The sequence below is a fragment of the Hemicordylus capensis genome, chromosome 9 (genome assembly GCF_027244095.1).
Source record: "Hemicordylus capensis ecotype Gifberg chromosome 9, rHemCap1.1.pri, whole genome shotgun sequence".
Classification (NCBI taxonomy): Eukaryota; Metazoa; Chordata; class Lepidosauria; order Squamata; family Cordylidae; genus Hemicordylus; species Hemicordylus capensis.
The window spans coordinates 11,015,969-11,039,969 of NC_069665.1; the positions used below are offsets into that span (position 1 = coordinate 11,015,969).

The 24,001-nt window shown below is 44.6% G+C and overlaps 1 protein-coding gene across 2 annotated transcripts in view; it reads right to left on the reverse strand.

Annotated features, from left to right (window-relative positions):
- The window catches only part of VAT1L (vesicle amine transport 1 like), a 92,757-nt gene that overhangs the window by 62,974 nt on the left and 5,782 nt on the right, over positions 1-24,001 (reverse strand). For both annotated transcript variants that reach the window (XM_053271262.1, XM_053271261.1), the window contains exon 2: positions 5,229-5,358. In XM_053271262.1, the coding sequence (XP_053127237.1) occupies positions 5,229-5,358 (130 nt within the window). The remainder of the gene's footprint in view (positions 1-5,228; positions 5,359-24,001) is intronic.

The window sequence follows — 24,001 nt, forward strand, 5'->3', positions numbered from 1 at the left end:
TCCTGGAGAGAATCTATCTATGTGGTAGCTAAGAGTTGACACCAACTTGATGGCACTTAATCAATCAATCATGTGGCATGGATGCAGCTCCATTGAGAAAAGGTGAGAGTCATATAATGTGATAGCTAAATAAGATATCCTGATTATGATGGTCTCTAGGGCAACTGATTAGAACTTTGATAGCTGGCTTCAACCACATGGATGCTTTATTTTATTTATTTATTTATTTATTTATTTATTTATTTATTTATTTATTTATTTATTTTTACATTTATATCCCATTCTTCTTCCAAGAAGCTCAGAGAGGTGTACATGCTGTGAGGTAGGTTTATGAGTTTATGACTTCCGCCATAATTATTCTGGACTGATTAGCACTTGATTCAACAAAGTAGTTTATATGTTCTAAACATGAACTCATGTAAAGGAGAATTCCTAGTTAACTGCATGAGTTTCAATTTCCAATGGCTGCAGCCTTTTAAAAAGACTACAACTCCCAGGCACCATTTTCAGGATTCCATGGAAATGAAGCAGGGTGGGGGGATGTTTTAAAATCGAGCACTGGAAGATGCTGCTTGCTCCCTCACCACCAGAAACAAAGATACAGGAAAGCAGCCTGTCTCCTGCCTAATGCCGGGCCCGGAAGTACTTTTAGGAATGAGGGTGGGGTGGCTGAAATGCTGAAGTGAAACTTCAGAGGGTGGTGGGGTTCAGCCTGAAGCAAAGTATCACCCCACCTCCGAAGCCCCCAGATGAAGTGATGAACTGTCCAAAGTGCTGAGGTGATCCCCAAATCAAAAGGGGGCCGCTTTACACAGTCCTAACGAAATCACCTTTTATCCTGTCTCCAATAAATGGGTTCTTCTGTAGACTTAAGTATCATTTTGATTACTAATAGCAATCTACAGGCTGCTTTTCAGGGCCTCAAAACAGCATATGACATAAAATTAAGACATGATAACACAAACATTAGCATAACCAAAATACGATTGAAAACAAATCAATACAAGCTCCTGTGGATGATGCATTTTCAAACATAAGATGGGAAACAGCATGCAATGTTTATACAGCTTGCACAGCACTTTATATATAAATTATCATCTATGTATATATATTTACAATAGCACACTTCATCCTCGATCAAATTGTATTGCACAATTAGAAGTAAAACAAGGTTAAGTGTTAGGATCCCTTGGAGAGATAAGTTTATAGTGGAGAAACTTTTATAGCTTCTCAAGGTACTTTTCTCTCTATTACCATAGCATGCTGAAAGAGTTTCAAATTTATTAAGCCTACTAACAGTTCTGAAAATCTTGCTGGCTCAAGTTGCAGAAAAAGAATTGTCTTTCCAATTCCACCCAGTTCTGTTCCCCACAATTAAAAGGTGAGATATCAAAAACTATACTGTCATTTAGGAGATCTGCTAGTTTCCTGTTATTATTATTTTTTAAAATCGTAAAAGATTTAATACATGCATAGGAGGAAAGACATAGAATCAAGCAGCTTTACAATTAGAAAAACTTAGAATTGAAGATATTCATCTTTATAACTGGTTGACTAGTTAACTAAATTCAGATTTGGGGTACTATTCAGTGTCACAGCAATCAGTGGGAGATTTGCTCATGGTTCCAATTTGATGTGAATGTCAGCTCTTAAAAGGGAAGTTTTTAAAATCAGATTTTAGCTAGATCTAGCACCTGTGAAATGTTTGGTATTGCCAGCATTGTAGGAGACAAACCCTTAAGATATTCTTAATGGGAAGCATCCCTTTGGACTCAAAATTACACAGGATGCCCCATTTATCGCTCCAAACAGCTTGCTAGTGCATGGAAATGGAATAGAAACCACTTACTGGCGAACTGCATTCGCACCAGGAAGGCAAACAGGTTTAGAAAAGGAAACCAGGCACAGCTCTCTGACCTGCAACAGTCTTTTCCATATTTTTACAAGATGAAAGATGTATCCATATGTGCTTTTGTTTAAAGGAGAGCAAGAGAAGACTTTGTTCTTCAGATGAATGGGGTACATTGCATGCTAATGCTAGGATCAGCATTAACATCCACACTAACAATTTAGGACAGTTATGATTTAGCAGATTCACTGTAGCCCTAATCAGACATTATTGAAAAGATACTGAGGCGGGTCTCACGATCAGCGCAGGGCATGCTGGTGAGACCCCCGGAGCCGGGAGCCGGCTTTTCACCTCCCCTCCGGGGGTCTCCTTGTGAGTAGCCGTGCTGCAGAGCTGCACCGCAGCTACTCACGGTCCGATAGCCCAGGTTTGTGGAGCACTCGCTCCGCAAACCCGGGCTAAGGGGCGGGCTACTTGAGCGGGTTAGTCACTCAAGAACCACCGGGCTCGCAGCCAAGCCCGGTGGTTCTCACGATTGAAGAAAATCGGGCTAACCTCCGCTAGCCCAATTTTCTTCAATCATGTGAATAGCCTCACTGTCAGAAGTCCTGCCCCATCCCATCACTCATTTCCGGCAGTGCGCCACTCACTATTTATTTATTTATTTATTTATTTGAAACATTTACTATACCGCCCACTCCGAAGACTCTGGGCGGTGTACAAAAACATACAGAACGAGACAGCATTAAAATTACATTCTAAATTAAAAACTAAAGTAACTAACAAAAAGAAAAAACCAAATAGGTAAATTACAGGGTTAAAACCTGGCGAAAAAGAAAGGTCTTCAATAGAGATTTAAAAATCAATAAGGAAGGAGCTAAATGAATCTGAAGGGGAAGGGAGTTCCAGAGAAGTGGGGCAGCAACCGAAAAGGCCCTTTCACGGGTCCTAGCATCCTGAACCTCTCGGAAATCAGGGACCAACAAAAGGGCCATTTGAGAAGATCTGACTGGATGGGATGTAACTGGATGGGAGAGGCAGGTCTGTAGGTACAGTAATGTTACAATTACAGTAGCGTTCATCTAAAGAGGAGAACATGGCATCCATGATGGTGGGTATTATGGGGCACATCTTCAATTGAGCAAATGTGTGCAGTGGACATGGGCCACCAGTAGGGGCCAGGGGGAGCTGAACCCAAATTCAAATCATAATTTCCCCATAGGGATCAATAGGGAACAAAAATATTAATACCTCCCGAATGGCTTGGCAGATAACCCTAAAATTTCACATGGAATTCCTACATGATGCTATAATTAAATGTGTTGCTTTTCAAGGAGATCAGTCTACCTGTTGATGTTTAATGGATTTATAAAAGAGTTTTAGAAACATTTTAACCAATTCATTAAAAATCAATAGGCAGACCGATCTCCTTGAACATCCACATACTTAATGCTATCATCATGCAGGAACTCTTATGTGAAATTTCAAAGCTTTTTTGTCCAGTCATTCGGGAGGTATTAATGTTTTTGAGTTTCCCTATTGATCCCTGTGTCCGATCCTTGCACACAGGCCTTTCAGAGTTTGCTATGCCACTGTGGATGTTTCTGTGATTGGGAGGCTGGGGTGCCCCAGCCTCCCAGTCATGGAAATAAATGCCTGCCAAAATGGTTACAACATTCACCTCTTCAAATGAACAACACTGTAACTGTCAGCAGTGAGCAGCCAGGGGGGTGAGTGATGGGGAATTCCTGGCCCTGCTTCCTACGCATGTACTTGCGTACAGCATCTGTTCAATAAAGTCTGATAGGAGCTTGTAATTCTTTGGAAACTTGTTATCTGGGATTCTTATCTACAAATATACAGTTTTCACTTCAGAAATGGAAAACAATCACATGCATGAATCTTTATTCTTTCTTTCCCCTTTTAAAAAGCAGAGCATCACATCAAGGCAATTCTCATGACCGCCAAAAAGCGGGCTAAGGGAGCCTAGCCCACTTTTTGGTGGTCGTGTGCTTCAACAGGAGCTATGCAGCTCCCGGCAGCAAATCACGCTAATTCCCCCTTGCCCTTAGCCCAGGTTAGCTGACCGAGCGCTCTGCTAACCCGGATTTTTTTTGCTCAGGTGTTGCTCCGCACCACAGCAACACACAAGGAGACCTCCGGCCGGGAAGCTGCAAGCAGCCTCCAAGGCTCGGGGGTCTCCCCAGGATGCCCAGTGCACTTGCGTGGCGCATCCTGCAACTCATTTACTATTATTTATTTCTAAGCATCAAAAATGTTCCCCATACATTACTTTGGTCATCCTGACACCAGCCCTGTACAACAGTTCTCCTATCCCTATATTTCAGATTCAGAGTAGGGTGGGGCAGGGAGGAAACACTGAAGCGGGGGGTGGGGGAGAGAGAGAGAGAGAGAGAGAGAGAGAGAGAGAGAGAGAGAGAGAGAGAGAGAGAGAACACCTTCCTTCAAGCCCCTTAGTGATTTCATCTCCCTTAGGGAGAGAGAGACAGAGAGACAGAGAGAGAGAACACCTTCCTTCAAGCCCCTTAGTATTCCTTGGTTCACATCCTAACCACTCCACCATACCAGCTCAAATGGTGTATGTTATGGTATATTATGGTATTTTAATATACAAGAACATAAGAAGGTCCCTACCGGATGAGGCCAAAAGTCATCAAATCCAGCATCACATTTTCAACAGTGGCCAACCAGATGATTCTGGGATGCCCACCAGCAAGGCACGGAAGCAGTTGCTCCCCAGCAACTGGTATTGAATGTCTTTGATGGTTCCATGTAGCGCTTGTGTCTAATAGATGGGTCTGTTCTTGTCCATCCTTTTAAAAAAGCCATTTAAGTCTGTGGCCATCCCCACATCTCATACCAATGAATTCAATAAATTAATGATTCATTGTATGGATTTCTTCCTTTTGTTCATCCTGAATGTGCCGTCAATCAGTTTCATAGGATTACCCTAAGTTCTAACGTTGCAAAGGGGAAGAAAAGAACCTTCCCTCCAGATAATGCATAATGAACTTTTAATCAGTTTCATGAACTTCTAATCATGACCCCTTAGATTCCCCCCACCCAAATGAAAAAGCCCCAAACAATTAAGTTTATCTCCACAGGGAAGATGCTTCAATCCTTGAACTATTTTCCAGCAGTTGATTTTCTTTTATCACCACCATTGCACACTGAATTGAAGTTTTTCATTGAGCATGATAACCCCCAAATCAACCAATTAACCCATATCTGGTTGACCAGTTTGTTCCTAATTCTGGGATGCAACCATATTAATATGTGAACAGCACTCAAGGAAAGAGTCCCACACTTTTAACCCATTGTCTTCTTCCAAGTCATGCATACTGACATGTTCAATTACCTCATAGCCTTTCACACTGTCACCCAGAGCTTCTACAATTCCGGAGCATTCAAATCCAGGTACAAGTGGGGTTTTGGGTGGATTGTCAATATTCCCTTGCCGAACCATCAGATCAATAAAATTCAATCCACTGTGGATACAAGACAGAAGAATGAAGATAAGATGTGTATCATCATCATAGGGCAGAACATAAATAAGTCAATTTGCCATGATGTTTCTGTATCATCATAACCCTAAAATCTGACAAAATGGATCCCCCCAAGGTATGCTTAAGTTTTCTCTAGCCTGAATTTAGTTCTAACTACTAACAACTGGGTTGAGGGAGGAGACAAACACAATATGCCCCCCCCTCGGTTTTCTAGGCAGCTTACAGAATAAAACACAGCAGCCATGAATATGATAGTAAAACATAAAAAATAAGTATGATATATATCTGAGTACAAAAAAATAACATCTCTGCCTGCAAGTGCATCCAGTTGACTCTATAGTCACTCATCGAACAAGAAATATACACATGGAAATCTGCTTCCATGAGTAAACTCCTTTCATTGGACTGGGGCAGCTTTCTCTGCTTTTATGGACACTTTCTATGTGGCTGAGTCCCACTGAAGAATTTCATTCAAATCCTCTTTAAGTAGTCAACTGAGTGAGGACCCTCCACAACCTTCCATTTGCTAGCTCACTCAGTTCCTCCTGTTATTATCAAACCCGCAACCATGTCCTGACTTCTATTTTCTGCACCAGATCTTTTAAAGAACCAGCCAGACATACCATCAAAGGCAGCGGTAATGAATGCAAAAATAAGAGTAGGGTCATGCCTTTATTAGAGTCAAGTAAAACATCACAGAGTAGTAAGCAAGCTTTCAGGTTAATCAAAGCTCTTCATTAAAGCAAAAAAGGGGAGAGAGAAAGAGAGGAAAAGGTATTGCTGGGTGTAACAAATTAAAGCCTTTGTCTCAAAGCAGCTCACATGAGAGAAAATATTGCTGAATCATCCCTGGCGAGCTGCCTGGCTGGGCTTCTCATAAAACTAATCTCTATTTCTATAGGATCTATAGAATTAAAATGCTGCCACCACCACCCCTCTTGTTGACAGAGCTTGGACCTCCCTGGGCTTAGGATGGAATCCCAGGGACAACTCTCTTTATTTTGCTATGGGATAGGTACAAAAACCTTCCACGTGTAGGCCTACACATGATGAGAAAACTGATTGGCTGCCCTGGAGTTCACCACCCTGTCAGTCGAGACAAAGGTTCACTCCCTGTTCACTCTTTAGAGGGAGGCAAGGCTGATCACTACACTGGCCATGTGAGAAAGCCCTTGTATGCACATAGTAAGACAGAGTGGAAGTGTTTTGCAGACACTCAGCCAGGACAGATGGTAAGTCCTCCAGCCCATCCTAACTGTGTGGGGGAATAGCACAGGTGCATGTTTACCAGCTCCCACGCAGTGTGGTGTCACACTGCTGCCTAATCACACACTAAAGTAGTATTTCACCTACACGTTGAAGGATGTTTCAGACAAGCCAGCCCTGTGCAGTTAGGCAGCAGCAAAACAATGCACCAGATGGAGGGAGAGATGTGTACACCCACGCTTCAAAAGATATGAGATCTTTTCATATATATACAGACCAGAGAAGCTAACCTGATATAGACTCTTAAAAGGACAGAAACTAAAAAGCATTGGGGGGGGGGCATGAACCCTACTGGCTTGGGCTGCCTGGGTGGAGTTGTGGCACAACCCGCCATGCCCCCAGAACCACTTTGGGGTGCCTTGGCACCCCCAAAAGGTAAGAATGGGTCTGCCTCAAATCCCCATTGTTCCCTATGGGAGAAATGCAAAAATTGGAAAAATCTTCAAAAATCATTAAAAATTGTAGCAGTGTCTGATTGCTTTGGGCTTCAGTGGGTGGTAGGCACCCTTGGGTGCCTATCACCCATCCTCATTTTGTGCCCCTAGGTGCTCTACATAAGGAGTAATGAGCCAGTTTGGGTCATTATACTTTTAGAACCAGTTCGAATTGGGTTTAAATATGAACAAAACCGTGGGGGGGGGGTGGTGGGGAGGTTCGAGCAAAACTGAACCTACCCACCCTGGTTCGAAGCTGGTTCAAATTCGAACCAAACAGGCCAAGCCAGTTTTGTGCACTCCCTAATGTGTACACCCACACTTCCAAACTCCCCATGCAATTAGGTTGGGGAAACAGATGCATTCTTCGCCAGGCACAGTGTCCGAATCAGCCCTCAGTTAGGTTAGATTGTGCTAGGTGCAAAAAAGATGTCAGCTTGTCTCCTTTTGCTTTGAAAAGAATGCAAGCAATTATTTCTGTCTCTTGTTGAAAGCATGAGTCCCTTGTAAGGCAGAGAGAAGAAGTAGAGAAGAAGATGATAAACAATACAAGAAAGTATCTCCAATAATTTCATCTTCAGCCCTGAATCTTCAGCGGCATTTATACCTGAACATCTGCAATAAATAACAGATAGGCTTGTCTTAAACCTATTTATCTTAGCAAGCGTAAAGATGCCGCCTCTATAACGCTTTGTAATGGCTCTCCCTCAGACTGATGGATATAGAATAGCTAGCTACCTTCATAAGTTACAAAAAAAACCCCACCATTCTCCACATTTCTTTTATCTCCACACCACAGTCATTGCCCCATTTAACCTTTCATCTCTGATTCTTTTCCTGCAAACCATTTTGCAACAATTCGCAGATGCTTTTCACAGTTGCTTTTTAGGAGGTTTTAACTTCAACCTCCTTTTTTATTTTCAAAAAAGGAGTCAGATTCCTATTCGCCCCATACTGTCTCCTAATCAGTGGATGAAAATGCCTTATTTTGAAATACTGAATAACAGTAGCCGGTTGCCTTTGAAAGACTTATGTTCTTCAGTGCATGAAAGGATCTCCCAATTCTTTGAAAAAGAAACATCTAAAAGGAGGGAGCTCACCAGATCCCAGCTTGCCAAAGCTGCCTCAGACCTGACGCCAGCATTGCAAAGATGAACTCAGACAAAACTCAGGGAAGGGAAATTGGTTCGATCTACTCGAGCAGGGGTTCTCAACCAGAGGCGTATCTAGGGAAAATAGCGCCTAGGGCAAGCACTGAAATTGCGGCCCCTGTCCAAACATCTGACACCCATCTTTCAGATAACTTTACCATAATATCAGCTCAAAAATACAAGTCAAGCTCATTAATCTTTTAATATTTCAAAAACTATTTAGCAGTGGACATAGCCAGACCAAAAAATGCTGGAAAATGCCAACTTTCCGTATGCTGGGGCTCATGAAATACCCAAATACTACGTGGAGGTGTACTTGGAAAAATAAACAGAAGTGCCTGTCTAATTCTCTACTATACATTGTAGCATCACTATTACATAAGTTTTAAAAATCAATGGAGAATTAACTTTTCCCAGATACTCTGAAAATAATTAAAAGATATGCAGAGTAAACTGTGTCACTGCTTGGAATATCTATATATATAATTCTCCTGGGTGTGCCCAGGAGAAATGCGTCCTGGCAGCCCAGCTGATTGGCTGGGCTGCAGGGGGCGCCTGATTGGCTGGCAGCACACCCAGGAGAATTCGCTTGCTGGGTGGCTGCGGAGGCAAGGCGGCGGGCCCAGGGCCGCGGCGGCGGAGCCCAGCGAGGCGGTGGGCCCAGAGCGATGGCGGCGGGCCAGGCCGTGGTGGCGGGGCCCAGCGAGCGGTGGGCCCAGCGAGGAGGGGCAAGGCGGCGGGGCCCAGTGAGGCAGCGGGGCCCGGCCCGGCTGCGGAAGCGAGGCGGCGGGACTGGCCGGGCTGGGCCTGGCCATGGAGGCAAGGCGGCGGGCCTGATGGCGGCACTCTGGGGCCGGCCGCGGCATCGGCGGCGGCACTCTGGGGCCGGCCAGGCCTGCTGGCGGCGGCGGCCACACTCTGCCCCGCCGGAGACGGGGGGCGGGAGGAGAGAGAGAGGTAGCCTGGCCTGGCCGGGCCCGGCCGCGGAAGCGAGGCGGCGGGACTGGCCGGGCCGTGGAGGCGAGGCAGCGGGACTGGCCGGGCCCGGCCGCGGAGGCGAGGCGTTGGCGGCTGCACTCGGCTCCCGCAGGGCGGCGGCCGCCGCACGGGTCAGCTAGTATTCTAGTATTTCAGAAAGACAGTTAAAATGAGAGAAAGAGAGCAAGAAACTCCCAGTGGGTCTTAATACTAAGGATTTCACACTGATTCAAAGACAAACTCGCCATTAATAGCCATACTATTAAGAAATCACATTTAACTCACTTATCATAAGAAGCAAAGTAAGAACAAATGAATACAATCCTAGCTCATAAGCTTCAGCTCAGTATTCACAAACCCTGATTCTCAGTGCCAAACTGAATATGTATACAGTGACTTATATTAATTTAAAAAATAAAAATAAAAAATTACCTGTAGCCCCTTCAGGGGGCTTCCTAAAGGCTGTAGGGGGGGCGTGTCTGCAAATGTTCTGCCTCCCCCTGCTGGCTTCTAGGGCCTCACAGGGACCATTTGAGCATGTGTGGTGGCCTTTTAAAAAAAATATTATTTTTTAAATGGCCACTGAAAACAAAATGGCCACCGCGCATGCTCAAATGGCCTGTGTGAGGACTGGCATGGCCTAGGGCCTCACAGAGGCCATTTGAGCATGTGTGGTGGCCATTGTGTACGACTCCCAGTTGGGGTCTACTCACGTGTCGCCATGGCACGGAGCTGTGCAGAGGTGGCACATGATCAGTAAAATGGGGTTAGCGGAGAAAGCTAACCCCCTTGTTTTAGGGGAGGCGTTCTTAGGCGGGCTAGCTGCCGTTAAACCCCTGGGCTCACCCGCGAGCCCGGTGGTCCTCACAATGGAGGGAAACTGGGCTGGGCTCCCTTAGCCCAGTTTCTCTCCATTGTGAGAATAGGCCCGAGGTTTCTTTCCCAGTAGTTTAACATAAAATGGGATTCATCTTAAATTCAAGGTCTTCTTCTGCTCAGGTAAATACAGGCGGAACCTTTTTTGCACTGAGATCAATGAAAGAAGTCGTACAATCATACTTGAGTCAAGGAGCACAGGCAAATGCCTGTCCTCAGGGGCGTGGGGACAGTGGAGTAAGGGGGGGATGAGTGTCCCTAGGGCACCAGGATCTGGGGGGAATCCAAGGCACCCTCCCCCTTACCACTCCCACACCCAGAAAGCAGACAAAGTGCTCAGTAACGAGGCACCAAAACAATTTGGGCACATCCCTAGCAGTTATGTAAAGAAATAACAAATTCAATTAAAGTACAAGACACGTAGTCAGGTGGATCCCCCTGCCCCGCGGAATAAATGATATCCTTTTATGTCACCTTGAAAAAATTATGGACATGTATTTGGTTTTGACAGTGCAGAAGTGATGGTAGAAAAAAAAAATATTGGTTTGCTATAAATTACTTGTGGATGTGTGATATTTATAATGTTTGATCTGTAATGCTTGTAAAATGTGGCTTTTGTCAAAATATAGTAAAAAAAAAAAAAGACAAATTAGTTCCTGTGATATTATAACAATATAAATTAAACATTTCCTCGATGGTCCACGCCTTCCTTCATTTTTTAAAGCAATGGAGTAGAATTCAAATGGAACATTTTATTTCCCAACTACATTATAGCTAGATATTTATCTCTTCTCTTCCATGAAGCACTGCAGAAGGCAGATATTAAATTTCAAATCTGGTAATCTGTTTTCAATCCAAGGAGCTCATATTTTGTTTAAATACAATTACAATATAACCTGATACCAGTCTATATAATCTTCAATTATACTCACAACCACTTTTAAAGAATGAGCAGGGTTTGGCAGTGTGAGATCAGGACACATTGCTAACTTAATTTCCTTGGCTGAAAACCAGACTCAATTACACATGAGTAGTCCCATTGACTACTATTGAAGCAACCTGCCTAGGAGGTTGTTGGTTCGAATCCCTGACAGTGTGGTTCCCAGGATATGGGAAAGGATATGGGAAACATCTATATCGGGCAACAGCGTTATAGGAAGATGCTGAAAGGCATCATCTCATACTGCGTGGGAGGAGGCAATGGTAAACCACTCCTGTATTCTACCAAAGAAAACCACAGGGCTCTGTGGGTGCCAGGAGTCGAAATCGACTTGACAGCAGACTGTACCTAAGAGTTCATTTTACTGTAATATATTAATAGTTCACTATGAAAGAATAAAAGAAAGAAAGAAAGAAAGAAAGAAAGAAAGAAAGAAAGAAAGAAAGAAAGAGAAAGAAAGTGTGAATGGGTTTATAGACCTTTCTTACACAGTATTACTATGAATGTGGCTTATTTCAGTGAACAACAACAACAACATTTATATACCACTTTTCATCAAAGGTTTCCAAAGCAGTTTACAAACAAACAAACAGACAGACAGACAAATAAAATGGATCCCTGTCCCCAAAGGGCTCACAATCTAAAAAGAAACACAAGATAGACACCAGCGACAGTCACTGGAGGTACTGTGCTGGGGGTGGATCTGGCCAGTTTCTCTCCCCCTGCTAAATAAAAAGAATCACCACAATAAAAAGGTGCCTCTTTGCCCGGTTAGCAGGGGTCGTAAGAACAGCCCGGCTGGATCAGGCCTATCTACTTCAGCATCCTGTTTCGCACAGTGGCCCACCAGATGCCTCTGAGAAGCCCGCAGGCAAGAGGTGAGGGCATGCCCCCTCTCCTGCTGTTACTCCTCTGCAACTGGTATTTAGAGGCATCCTGCCTCTGAGGCTGGAGGTGGCCTGTAGCCCTCTGACTAGCAGCCGATGATAGACCTCTCCTCCATGAAGTCATCCAAACCCCTTTTCAAGCCATCCTCGTCTCCAGAACCTCTCTGGCCACATTAAGGTTCCCCTCACCCCTCCCAAAGATGTCCCGGTTGATCTGCATATCAAGGCCTTTGTGGGTTACAAGTACAGGTAAGGGTGATGCTGGCAGATAGAAAATGTGCTGCTCTGATGAAACATGGAAACAGCCTTGGGTACAAGAGTGGGTTTCCCTAGTAGTGTCTGGCTTGGCTCCCTTGTCTGAGCTGCCTGATCACAAGCAGCATGATAGGATGCCCTTTATTCACTCTTGCACTCAAGCACACAGTTCCACAGTACACAGACTAGATTACGCAGGTTAATTTGGGTGAGATTAGAAGGTGTCGGTGTTTTGTAGAGCCATCGCACTTGCTTATTTCAAGGTCTTGCTGAGTCCTTTGATGCTGTAAATAACAGCACAGCTTTAGCCTTCTCAGTTCAGCAGTTCCACATATTTTAAAGGAAACTGAAAGGTTTTCAACAAATACAGACACAGAGCCTGAATCTTCAGAACTGCAAGTTGAAGGTGTTTACATAAGAACAGCCCTGCTGGATCAGGCCCAAGGAAGCCCATCTAGTCCAGCATCCTGTTTCACACAGTGGCCCACCAGATGCCATTGGGAAGCCCACAAGCAGGAGCTGAAGACATGCCCTCTCTCTTGCTGTTGCTCCCCTGCAACTGACATTTAGAGGCATCTTGCCTCTGAGGCTGGAGATGGCTTATAGCCACCAGACTAGTAGCCATTGATAGACCATGAATCTGTCTAAGCCCCCTTTAAAGCCATCCAAGCTAGTGGCCATCACCACATCCCATGGCAGAGAATTCTAGAGATGAATTATGTGCTGTGTGAATAAGTGGAACTTATTCTCTAGTAAGTGTGCATAAGACTGAAGTCCTCTTCACACCACACTGAATGGATAGTGGTGGGAGCAGAATCTCCACATGTTCATTTGAGTGCATTGAGCCTACACTTTTCTGGGGTTCCATTTCTATCTAAGTAGAGAGAGAGCGCATACTCTATACGTGCATAGTTTCTTTGCAGACAGTTCAATGAATTCATGCAGGTTGTGAAAGGGATATCGTGCATGCAGTCCCATTTCCTCGCTCCTCGTATTCAACATAAGGTGTGAAATGTGTTTTAGACAAGCCCTTTCCAGTTTCCAGGATTAATACTAAAGTTGCTTCCTTCCATCTTGAAGGAACTGTATTATCCACTAAACTATCATTGGCAACCTCTTTGCAGGTATCCTAATATAAGCATTCTGGATATAAAGTGGCCTCTTTAAAGAACAGATTACACAGAACAAACTAAGCATATTGAAGCAGCATAAACAATCTTTATCATTCAAACTGGGCACTGGTGCCACTATCCTATTGCAGAAGGAAATCTATGCAATGCCCTGACATCGCCTGTTAGGAACGATTTGTAATTCACTGTTTGCATTTAAAGGAGTGGAAGATAACCCTATGTAAACTGTGACCTCCTACTTCGAGGGAGAAATATACTTTCCCACAAAAGGCACAAAGCCAACATGTGCAATTCCACTGACCACGGTCAACTGCACAAAACCGCCTTGAATCCAAACAGTGAACCAGTCACAGAATCGGAATTAGAAATGAACTGAACAGTTACAGAGGAGAAGACGAAGATGACATACCCGTCAGGCAAATGATGCCCAAATGGAAGGAAGTGGTTATTTATTTTAGGAAAGTGTTTATTATGAGTAAAAGCTTCTGGATGCAGGGATAACTGTCACTATACATTAGATTTCTATGATAATAACAATTCATAGACACTATTATGTATATGTGGCTACCTAATGGCGCAGTGGGGAAATGACTGGACTAGCAAGCCAGAGTCCTCGCTAGTTCAATGAGGAGGAAACGGCAGTGCCACAGAAATTGAGTGGTGAAAGTCCACTCTGAACCAAAAGTTCAGATTGGAGTTTGGGGAGGGTCTGCCCTGGTTTGCATTTGAATGGAAGACCACATGTGTGAGCACTGTAAGATATTCCCCTCAGGAGGTGGGGGCGCTCTGGGAAGAGCATCTGCATGCTTGCATGAAGGAACTTCCAAGTTCCCTCCCTGGCATCTCCAAGATAGGGCAGAGAGAGTCGCCTGCCTGCCTGTAACTTTGAAGAAGCCACTGCCAATCTGTGCATACAATACACAGATGGACCGACCAATGGTCTGACTCAGTATATGGCAGCTTCCTATGTTCCTATGTTCCTAAGACAAAGCAGAGGAGAGTGCTGAGCAAGAATTCTTCTCTGGCCTTCTCCCCTTCCATAGGAGTGGTGGCACCATCCAACAGCAACTGGGTAAGCAGGCTGCATTGACAGTAGTGTGGCCACCATTGAACAAGGGAGCGGGGGGTGACAAATGCCCCTGGGACTCCCTTCTGGGTGCTGGCCATGCCTGCTGTGACTACAAGGGAGCTGTGACTACAAGGCGGAAGTGTCATGGCCATTGCATTCTGTCAGTTTGAACACTCCAGCCTATCCTTTAATGAAGGGTAAATTGCAAAAGCCCCCTCTCCCCCCAGTTCTAGATTAGCCAAATGGTGACAAAAAGACCCCACAAAATGAAGAATTTAAATACTGAAGAGGGGGGACTCCAGAATTGACTACCTTCTTCTCATCTTCAGTAAGGTAAAAGGTAAAGTGTGCCATCAAATCAATTTCAACTCCTGGTGCCCACAGAGCCCTGTGGTTTTCTTTTGGTAGAATACAAGAGGGGTTGACCATTGCCATCTCCCACACAGTGTGAGATGGTGCCTTTCAGCATCTTCCTATATCGCTGCTGCCCGATACAGGTGTTTCCCATAGTCTGGGAAACATACAGCGGGGATTCGAACCGGCAACCTTCTGCTTGTTAGTCAAGGATTTTCCCGCCATCTTCTGTAACCAGACTTAATTTTGCCTTCATCGTGAAACTACTCTTTAACATGAGACAATAAAAGGATTCTAGCTCAGTGATTCTTAACCTTTTTTTCCACCCATGGACCACCACCCCTTTTATGCTCTGCTAACTGAGCAAAGAGGCACCTTTTTAAAGTGGTGGTTTTCTTTAGCAAGGGGAGGGCAACTGGCCCTATCCATCCTCAGCACAGCACCCCTCCAGCGGCTGTTGCTGGTGTCGACCTTATGTTTCTTTCTTAGATTGCAAGCCCTGTGGGGGCAGCGAGCCATTTCATTTATTTATATCTATGTAAACCACTTTGGGGACTTTTTTTTATTGAAAAGTGCTATATAAATGTTTGCCGTCATTGTCGAGATGACGAAAGAAAGCACCCCGCCTGCAGTGAAGTGCCGACTGGGAAGGTGAGTGTGTGTGTGTAGGGGGGGGCTGCATGACCCCTTCCAGTACTGACCACGCATGCTGCATCTGACATCAGACACGGGGGGTGGGTGCTGGTGTGTGGGTGATGTTGGGGAGGGCTTCTGGCTGTTGGGATAGATTTGGGGGGTCATCAGCTGTTTCTGAGCTGATGGTGATCTCCCTACATCCCTGCAGACTGACCCTACCTATGCCCTAGTAATCCACCACCTGAGATGACCCCCAAAATCCACCCCAATGGAAGAGCCAGCTCTTTGTGCCAGAAGAATCTCTCTCAAGTTCCAAGGGAAAAATCTGAGCCATTTTCTCTCCAGCACAAAACTTCTCAATGAAGTAAAATGAGACCAACGAAGTCAAAACATCTCCATGACCGGCTGCAAGCAGCCCACGCTAGAAGATTGACATTGCATGCCTACGACGAAAAGTCTTTCATCATAATCCCAATATTGTTAAGTAAAAACCTCTCGAGACATACCATTTCCTTGCCTTTGTATCTCCCCTGAATATCATCATCAAATAATTAATGCTGTTTAAAGATAGAAACATGTTTATACGCTCTCTCTCTGTGTAGATGCCAGAGAAACTAACCAGTACATTGTCTTTGAAGTTTCCTAACCAAGAAGGATGCAATTTCAGAAAACTCTTTTTGAGCAAAGTGAATATGTTGTGATATCACAGCAGTGGAAAGAGATGTTATGGCTAGTTCTGGAAATCTACACCTTCTCCTGACCTCATCCAAGCCTGACTCAAGAGTGTTAGGAGGCCATGGAAATCCCAAAGCCTAACATTCTGTCCAGGGTGTCAACCTTTGCTGTGACGAGGCAACCTTCAGGCCCTAAGTTTGGACTGCAGGCTTCTTCACACAACTACACTGCATTCAGTCACACAAAGTGAGCTGAGGTGAGATTGTGTCTGCTGGTCCTGCCCCATATCTTTTTCAGCTAACATGTAAACAGGGGCTACACCTGTAAAAATGGGTACAATCCAGGTCCCGCCACCCCCCGCTTTGCTTTCACTGAACATGGAATTGTGAGATGCCAATAAGTTCAATTTTCAGATAGTAATGCGGCTACCTTTAATGATAACTGAATCCAGGGGCATTAAGATCTGGGGCCAGGGCCCATTTCAATATTTGAATATTGAATATTGAATTTCAATATTTGAAATTTCCAACCTTTCAAATATGTTGGAATTTTTTATTCCTGATTTCCCCCAGGTTTATTGGGTCCTGACCAGCTGTCTGCCCACTACCAGAATGTAGTGGTACACACACACTCTCTCTCTCTCTCTCTCACACACACACACCAGTGTGCATGTGTGTTTCACTTTCTGGGCAGTGGGCAAACAGCTGGTTAGGACCCAATAAACCTGAGGAAAATGAGAAATAAACAAATTCCAACCCAATAATTAAACTCAATCATACCACCACCTCCAAGAATAATTACATTAGTTTTCCAAGTCTCTAATGTTATGGGGTGGAGACAGCCTTGGTTGGCCTGATGGATGATCTCTACCAGGGAATGGACAGAGAGGAGGCGAGTCTCACGATCAGTGAGACTCGCCGAGAGTGGGTCTCCCTGCAGATGATCCAGGCTGCAGCCCTGGGTGGTCAGATAGGCTGCCCATATGACTGCCAGCTCCATCACGGAGCCGGCGGGGGCTGTGGAGATCGATGTGGCCCCTGGAAGTTCCAGGATGCCCCACACAAGTGGTTTCAGCCTCCTGGCAGGAGTCTCCTTGTGTGTTGCTGGGGCGTGGCGTGGAGCCGCAGCGCGGGAACACACGGTCAAAAAGGTGGGGTTAGCGGAGCACTTGCACCACTAACCTCATCTAATGGGAGGGCTAGTTAAGCGGGTTACCCGCGTTGAGGACACCGGTCTCACCTGCGAGCCTGGTGGTTCTCACGATCACCAAAAAGTGGGCTAGGCTCCCTTAGCCTGCTTTTTGGTGATCGTGAGAATCGCCTCGGAGTGTGACTGTTTTGATTCTTCTGGATCTTTCAATACTACTGACCATGGTATCCTTCTGAATCATCTGGGGGATTTGGGATTAGGTGGCACTGCTTTGCAGTGGTTCTGTTCCTATATCTCCGGTGGGTTCCAGATGGTGTTGTTCAGAGATAGCTGCTCTCTGAAATGAGAGCTATTGTATGGCGTCCCTCATGGCTCCATCCTTTGCTTTTTAACACCTAGATGAATCCGCTGGGTGAGATCATCAGGAGATTTGGAGCAAGGTGTTATCAAGATGCCGATGACACCTGAATCCAAGCAAGATGGAGGTATTCATGGTAAGGGGTCATACTTTGAGGGATACAATAGGTCTTCTAGTTCTGGATGGGGTTGCACTCCCTGAAAAGGAAAAGGTATGTAGTTTTGGAGTGCTTCTGGACCCAAGTCTGACTCTGAGCGATGGCCAGGAGAGCTTTCTATCAGCTTCGGTTGATGGTGCATTCTCTGGTAACCTCTAGGCTTGACAGAAGCAGTTTGTTTTATTTGGGTTTTCTTTAGAGAACCACCTAGAGCCTTTGGAGTCGGGGGTATAATAAATAAATAAATAAATAAATAAATAAATAAATAAATAAAGAAAGAAAGAAAGAAAGAAAGAAAGAAAGAAAGAAAGAAAGCAGGCAAGCAGCATGTATGAAGGCGGAAGCAGCAGAAAGCTAGGTGAGGCTGGGAGCTCTCTCACAGGCTGTGTGCTGCACATACTTTCTGGAAGAAGTTATGGAGGAGGGAGATGGCTTGGGGCTTTGAGCCCTTCCTTAGTGGCCCATGCCCAATGGGTCAGCCCCTAATGACACCCCTGGCTATTTAGAATTTTGAGGTTTTTGGTGGTGTAGAAGTAATCTGACCATTTGGATCACAGTGAGTGTGCAGGTCCATCGGTTTCAGGGTTCTGTGCATGTATACCATATTCTTCAAGTCTACAGATGTTTCCACGTGGTATAGCTTAATCCATAATTAATCCCACTGATTGTTTGCATGCCAAGTCATGTCATGGGAACGCCAAGATGCTGGAGCGGAAGCTAACGGCAGCATCACAGAGAGAAAGGGCCTGACCCAGAAACACTGAATGGGAGCTGTATGAATACAGGACAACATTCATGAGGAGATCTAGGTCACAGGCAACATCAATGGAAATGAGTCTCTAATTTAATTGTTGTAGCCAAATGACAGCTGAGCACTGAGCCATACAGTACTCCAATAGGTGAGATGTTTTGGGTGGGGTGGCTTTTTTATTGTGCTTTTCTATATGCTTGACATCACCGTATATTGAAAATGCAATGAAACATAAACTCAAATAATGATACTCGTATAGCTACATGTACACTGATGGGTCTTTGTTGTTGTTGTTATTATTATTATTATGGCTGCAAACATTATTTAGTTGGTAGATTAATTAAGGCTTCATCTGACTGAGCAGTGATGGCAAATTTTAAGGGAAAGGGTATGCATGAGAAAGAAAATATTTAAAGAGGCACTTTTCTTCTAACATCCACTAAGCATTGGATTATTAAATTATATTGCACTTTAGTTAGTATCTCAAAAAAGCAGCTATACTGAGGTTATGGTGATATGCAGATTTATTTAAATTTAATTAATCGGTGTTGAGGCAGATTATTACTCAATTAAAATTCTTTTAACTTGCTGCCAGCCCAATTTATTATTTCTGAGGGAATCATGATGAGCCCATGCCGAGGACAATCTGGAAGATGGATCTACAAATGGTTCCACAATCTATCTAGCATTTCTGTCACTAGATGCTCAGGAAGATGAAGATTTTAGAAGTTTCGTGATAGCAGATAAACTGGGCACATGTTGGTTCTGATTCATCACATCATGTAGGATCTCACCATGATGCGATTTTTAAAAATCACTTTTTGGATGAAAAGAAGGGTCTGGTGAAATGGACATATGATCAGCACAAGACACTATACAGGGACTGAATTTCCCCCCCAGTTCTATGAGTCAGTATCACATATAGTATTTAGAAGTCTGTTCAACATAGGGCTGAGAAAACTTGTCAAATTCCTAGGAGCTAATGGTAAATATTTAGGTACTTGGCCACACCTTGGTTGTATCATTTGGCTATTTTAGTCTTTTTATCGTCTTTTAATGGTTTTAAATTGTAATTTTTTAAAATTGGTTTTGATATTGCATTTGCTTTAATTGTAGACATGGCATCAATCAATGAATGGATAAATGGATAGATGGATGGATGGATGGATGGATGGATGGATGGATCATGATCTATTGTAAGCCTGCCTGTATCTGCATAGCCCCTCCCTGCATTCAATTTCTTGGTCACACAGAAGAGTAATCAAAGAAATGGTACCCAGGAAATCAACTTTTGTATATATAATAGTCTAGAAAGAAATGTTATGTGGGGTTATTTCTCAGGTTGAGTCAAAAGTTTTCTTTTGAAAAATTTCAGCTTAAATTTGGAGTGGTCATGAAGCCCACATTTTCCAATGCTACCAATTTTGCAGTGATGATGTTCCCATAGGCCAACACCATGTTATCTTGTTCTAGGTTGAGTCAGGGCCTCTGCCAAGGCAGGGATCTGGGAGGGACACGGATCTCAGACAGCTTCACAGGGAAAGTGGTCAGGACCTTGGATAGCTCTGAGCAGGAACTCATGAGAGCTGGATCTAACAACATATGAAGAACGTTGCTACAGCACCAGCTTGGAGCTGACTGCTAGTTTTTATGGTTGCTGTCCAGATAGAGTGAATTGACCCCTCCCCTTCCCTGGGGAAGGCTCTGTTGCTTAAAGGGGTCTTGCCTGATTTTCTAAGCACTGGCTCCAGGAGTGTTAAGGAACCTCCAGGAGTGTTAAGGAGAGGAGAGCTGGTCTTGTGGTAGCAAGCATGACTTGTCCCCTTAGCTAAGCAGGGTCTGCCTTGGTTGCATATAAAAGGGAGACTAGAAATGTGAGCACAGTATGATATTACCCTCAGGGGATGGAACTGCTCTGAGAAAAGCATCTGGGTTCCAAGTTCCCTCCCTGGAAGCATCTCCAAGATAGGGCTGAGAGAGATTCCTGCCTGCAACCTTGGAGACGCCACTGCCAGTCTGTGAAGACAATACTGAGCTAGATGGACCAATGGTCTGACTCAGTATATGGCAACTTCCTATGTTCCTTTGTTCCTAACCTCTGTAAAGGCTGCAGGTACTCCAGGGACGTCCTTGAGTCAGAGGATGAAGGCAGAACTATATTCCTGGGTCATGGTGGAGGTGCTGGCTCAGGTTCCTATTGTTATCCTAGTGTTAGGGGTCCTAGGAGTGCAGGATTGTCCGGGGTCTGAGTTGAGAGGTCTTCCCAACCTGTCTCAACCCCTGTACTGACTGCCTTGTCCCTCAATGGAGTGAGTCCCAAATGTAGGGTCATGGCAGAAGTTTTCTCCTAGAAGGCCCCTGGGAATTATGTTACATGATGTCATTACTTTGGAAAATAAAACAGTGGCCACCAGCTAGCCAAAGGCTGGCAGTAAGACTTCTATATTTTGTGCCGCAGACTACTGAAATGTTCCCTCTAGTTTTGCTGCCTGCAGTTGGGGCATTGAACTGGAGGATGGACTTTACTTTGCTCCTAGTATTCCTAACAAGCATAAACATTAAGGCTGCATTTCTGTGCCTCCTTACTTCCAAGTAAGCATGCAGAGTTTCTTTCAGGCTGAATGCATTTGCCTGCATATTTCACGGCTTGACATATAGGAGAACAGGAAGAAGAGCCATACAATGTATTAAGCACAACATTGGTGTAATTGAACCATAGAGTTGAAAAAGAGACAAACAGTTATCTGAGTCAATTCCTTGATTCTTCACCAATCAACCACAATCCAGACCATAGCATTCCACAAGGTAAGATCAGTAATAGTAGAACAAATAGCCCTTAGATGATCCAGGTAAGCACGCCAACAGAACATATAGAACTCTTATACAATGTTCAGGAGCCTGATTCGGACATTATCCAAAAGCTCCTCTGTAGCCGTGTACAGTGGGATGAAGGTGTGGAGGGGAGCGATTATGCCCCCACCACATCACTCACCATGCACCCTGCCACTCACGGTTTTGATGGGGCTTGTTCGAAGCCCTTCCCATGATGGTGGGCACATCTGTGATTGTGAGGGTGGATCTATTCACCCTTGCAATCGTGGATGTGCCCGTCATCATGGGGAAGACTGTTCCCTCTTCAGACAAGCCCTGTTGAAACCATAAGTGGCAAGCTGTGTGGGTGAATAATATTATGGGGTCAGAATTCCCTCTCCCATTGCCCCTTCATACATGGCTACAACAGGGGTTTTTAATAACGTCGAAAGGAGGCTAGGATAAATCTAGAAACACAACAGATTACGATGGTCAAGTTCTCTGGTGGCAGATTGGCCTGCAGCCAGCCTAATGGCACAGAGGGAAATGACTTGACGAGCAAGCCAGAGGTTGCTGGTTCGAATCCCCTCTGATATGTTCCCCAGATTATGGGAAACACCTATACTGGGCAGGAGCGATATAGGAAGATGCTGAAAGGCATCATCTCATACTGCGCAGGAGGAGGCAATGGTCAACCCCTCTTGTATTCTACCAAAGACAATCACAGGGCTCTGTGGTCACCAGGGGTTGACACCAAAAAAATGGTACACTTTACCTTTAGTGTGGCCTGCACTGTTTCAGATGGTAGGATCTTGTTTTTGAATGCTTTCCCCATTTTAAAAAATATATATGCACAAACTCACAGCTCCCCACATGTAGAACACTACCACAGCAACCTGTGAGAATATTGCATGGAGAGTATTACAGGGAGAATATTACTGCTTGCTGGGAGGTGGTTTTTGTTTTTGTAACATACGGTAACATTTAAAAATGGCACCCCCACTGGCAGTACTATACTAATGTGATATTTAGATCCTGTGTGGCAGGGTGGCTCAAGTCAACTCTCCACCAAATTATTAGGAGAAGGAAGGGTAAAAGGTCATGCAGGCAAGTGGGCAGGGTTGGCTTAGACATATCATTGGAAATTTGAAAATTGGTTGGCACAATGGCTGGGCAAAGGTAGAAACATAGGACACTGCCTTATACCGTGTCAGTCCATTGGTCCATCTAGCTCAGTATTGTCTACAATGAGTGGCAGGTGCTTTCCAAGGTTTCAGGCAGATGTGTTTCCCAGCCAAACCTGGAGATCCTGCCAGGAATTGAACCTGGGACCTTCTGCATGCAAATCAGATGCTCTTCCATTGTCCTACGGCCCTGTCCCCTATGGGGAATATCTCACAGCAGACGGTGCTCACATGTAGTCTCCCATCCAACTGCAAGCCAGGATGGACCCTGCTCAACTAAAAGGACAATTCATGCTTGCTGCCACAAGACCAGTTCTCCTCCCCAAAAGAGAACCAGCTCAAAGTGACACATTAGACGTTCTACACGGTTCCACTTTTTATTTTTGATTTGTACAAAGTGTGCCTGCATGGTTTGCCACCATTTTCAGTTCCTGAAGTACACTTGTATCATTTTCTTCCTCTGTATTTATGAGCATGGATGAAACTGTACCCAAAAACGCAATCTTGATGTAAACATACCTATGATTGCATCACGGCACTTTGTGAGGACTACAACTGCAGAAATAGGATCTTGACACTGCAGAAATAGAATGCAGAATACAACACTGCAAAATAGAATCTTGAGGCAATCATAGGTATGTCTACATTAAGATTGCTTTTTTGCAGTGTTTTAATCAATGCACATGCACACTTGATAATGTAGAAGGTGGAAATGATGCCAAGGAACTGAAAGCTACAGTAAATTGCAAGTACTAGACTTCTGGGATTATTTTTAGAAATGCTCTCAATTAAGTGGAATTCAGGAGGCATGGAATGCAGGGCAGAGTGAATAAGCGGAAAATAAAGGAATGGAACATAGGAACATAGGAAGATGCCATATACTGAGTCAGACTATAGGTCCATTTAGCTCAGTATTGTCTACACAGACTGGCAGCGGCTTCTCCAGGGTTGCAGGCAGGAATCTCTCTCAGCCCTATTTTGGAGATGCCAGGGAAGGAACTTGGAGCCTAGATGCTCTTCCAAGAACAGCTCCATCCCCTAAGGGGAGTTTCTTACAGAGCTCACACTTCTAGTCTCCCTTTCATATGCAACCAGGACAGATCCTGCTTAGCTTAAGGGGACAAGTCATGCTTGCTACCACAAGATCAGCTCTCTTCAGGGGAACAGGGAAATCCTCTCATCGCTAGCAGCACAGCAGCATGCCAACTGACAACCATTTAGAATACAGGATTGAATTGCTTCCGCATCTAGGCTTTAATATGATCAATGCTTCAGTTTTGCAAACCAGACAGAACGGAGCAGGTTGTTGATTCAGCAAGCAAGACCCACAGGATTCCACTCTGTGCCTGACCCTTGGCGAAACAAACCAATCAAGCCCTTATAACGTCACTCTCAATGTCAACTGTTTCTAAAATAAGCATCTCAGCATTCACCTTGACATTTTCTTCCTACAAAATGCCAGGGCATTTGCGTAGCAAGAGCAGAGCACGGCTCTCTGATGACAAAACCCGCCTCTCCTGACATGTCTGCCCAGAGGTGCTAACTTCAGTTGATTTCTAATAGA